Source organism: Dermacentor variabilis, chromosome 3, assembly GCF_050947875.1.
Source record: "Dermacentor variabilis isolate Ectoservices chromosome 3, ASM5094787v1, whole genome shotgun sequence".
Lineage (NCBI taxonomy): Eukaryota > Metazoa > Arthropoda > Arachnida > Ixodida > Ixodidae > Dermacentor > Dermacentor variabilis.
The window spans coordinates 59390405-59392196 of NC_134570.1; the positions used below are offsets into that span (position 1 = coordinate 59390405).

A 1792-nucleotide genomic window follows, 5' to 3' on the forward strand; every position below is an offset into this window, starting at 1 on the left:
CGTTTTGGTTATGATAAATTAAGTTTGATGTCGTTCGCTACTAAAATGGAATAGACACCTATCATTACGGCAAAATGAGATGAATAAGAAAGAACCACAAAAGGCTTTCTCCTACCACATCATTCAATAACATAATAGCAAACGCTAACTCAAAAATACACGGAAAGCAGCATAATGAGACAATGAATTGTTAAATGCGTGTTGTTTTGTAACGGGTAGCTAGAGTAGCGAAGGAGACGTGAACAAGGTGCAACGGCCTAGTACATATTTGTACTCGTCCGTGACAGAAAATGTTAAGGAAGACCTATTTTGCACGACTATTTAGGCGCTGGTTTAGTTCAGAATACTCAAAGTGTTTAATTTTGAGGACAAGCCCGCTAAGCAGCTTTTGGCCGGAGCCACTAACTTGAAAGTAAGGATCACGTCTGCGAGATTTCAGTCCACGTGAAAGTATCACTTTTGGACCATCTGAAACGTTCTCTTTTGGGTGGTCAGCAGATTACCAAATGACAGCAGGCAAATGTGCTTATTACACAACTTACACTAAGAAATCTTGCTCGGCCTCGAAGGTCTACGGAAGAGACCACGCCCACACATCGCCGCAAAGTCAGTCGCAAATTTTGAGCCCGTCTCGACGAACAAGATGGAACTGTGCTCACGACAACACAAAAACGCTGAGTCCGAGCTTCAAGAAGTTTTCGTAGCTTATCGTGATGTAGCCGTCCAGATCGGTGTCGTAACTCTTGAAGGCGCTCGTGAAGATCTGCAGCGTGACGCAACAGAGGATGTAGTCGTCGAAGTTGATGGATCCCTTCTTTTCCCGATCGTACTTCTGGACGAGAAGATCCACCGCTTCACCGCTCAGACGGTAGCCAAAGCTGGCGAGGGCGTCGCGGAGTTCGTGCCTGTCGATGGAACCCGAGCCGTCCTTGTCGAAGTCTTGGAAGCACCGGAGCCAGTCGTTGATGTATTTCCACAGAGACACGAAGTCGTCGAAGCTCACCGTGCCCGAACGGCTGCGGTCGAATATGTTTATCATCATGCGAACCGTGTGGGGGTTGAATGGCTTCCAGGTGCCGTTGGACAGGCATTGCTGCAGCTCGTCGGCGTCTATGCGGCCACTGCGGTCCTTGTCGACTTTGTAGAAAACCTGCCGAAGGTAGTTGACGTCCACTCCTTGAGGCTGAGCTCGGGGTGAGCCACACGATCTGTAGGACGTGTTTGCCCGCTGAAAGGAATCCATCGTGCGGCGTCGTCCCGTTCTTCTGCGGCGGCTCAGAGACGATTGTCGCGACTCCGCGGAGCGGAAGAAGAGAACAGACGCCGACGGATCCCGCCGTTCAATTTTGCATGTCAGCCGCCGAGTCGCCGCGCCGACTAAGATGTCGATGATAATGACTTGCCTTGGCCAATCCCCACTGTTGAACATCAGTCGGGTGGCAGTAGTGAAGGAAAAGCTAAATTAAATGTTTATGTAAGCGATCATCTGTAAATATAAAAACAAAAGCGGCGGAAAGCTTCTCACGTTCACTGTCGAAGGTATAATGCATGAGCGTTGAATCAATATAGCGACACAGCGTATTGCCACCGTCGAAACTAGCTATGATTCTGGCGAGTGCTGCAGCGAGACTCCTCTTTCGCGCTTTCCTAACACCTGGCGCCATAGAGTGCTGCCACCGCGAAGCCTGTGCGCGTGGCCTCCAAAATTGATGGCGCGCCTGTGCCTGCGAACACTGAGAAACGCATCATGCGGCAACCAGGCTCCCCTCTCTCGCCCTTTTTTCTTGGACCC

The 1792-nt window shown here is 50.1% G+C and overlaps 1 protein-coding gene across 1 annotated transcript; it reads right to left on the minus strand.

Annotated features, from left to right (window-relative positions):
* Window positions 1–655: 655 nt before the first annotated feature.
* LOC142574538 (programmed cell death protein 6-like) lies at window positions 656–1243 on the minus strand. The gene has a single exon (XM_075683594.1). It carries the CDS (start codon window positions 1241–1243, stop codon window positions 656–658), a length of 588 nt encoding a protein of 195 aa, XP_075539709.1.
* Between the last annotated feature and the right edge of the window lie 549 nt (window positions 1244–1792).

Bases quoted from the DNA above. Each gene is read 5' to 3' on its own strand.
- LOC142574538 (XM_075683594.1), bottom strand. From the start codon at position 1,243: ATGGATTCCTTTCAGCGGGCAAACACGTCCTACAGATCGTGTGGCTCA.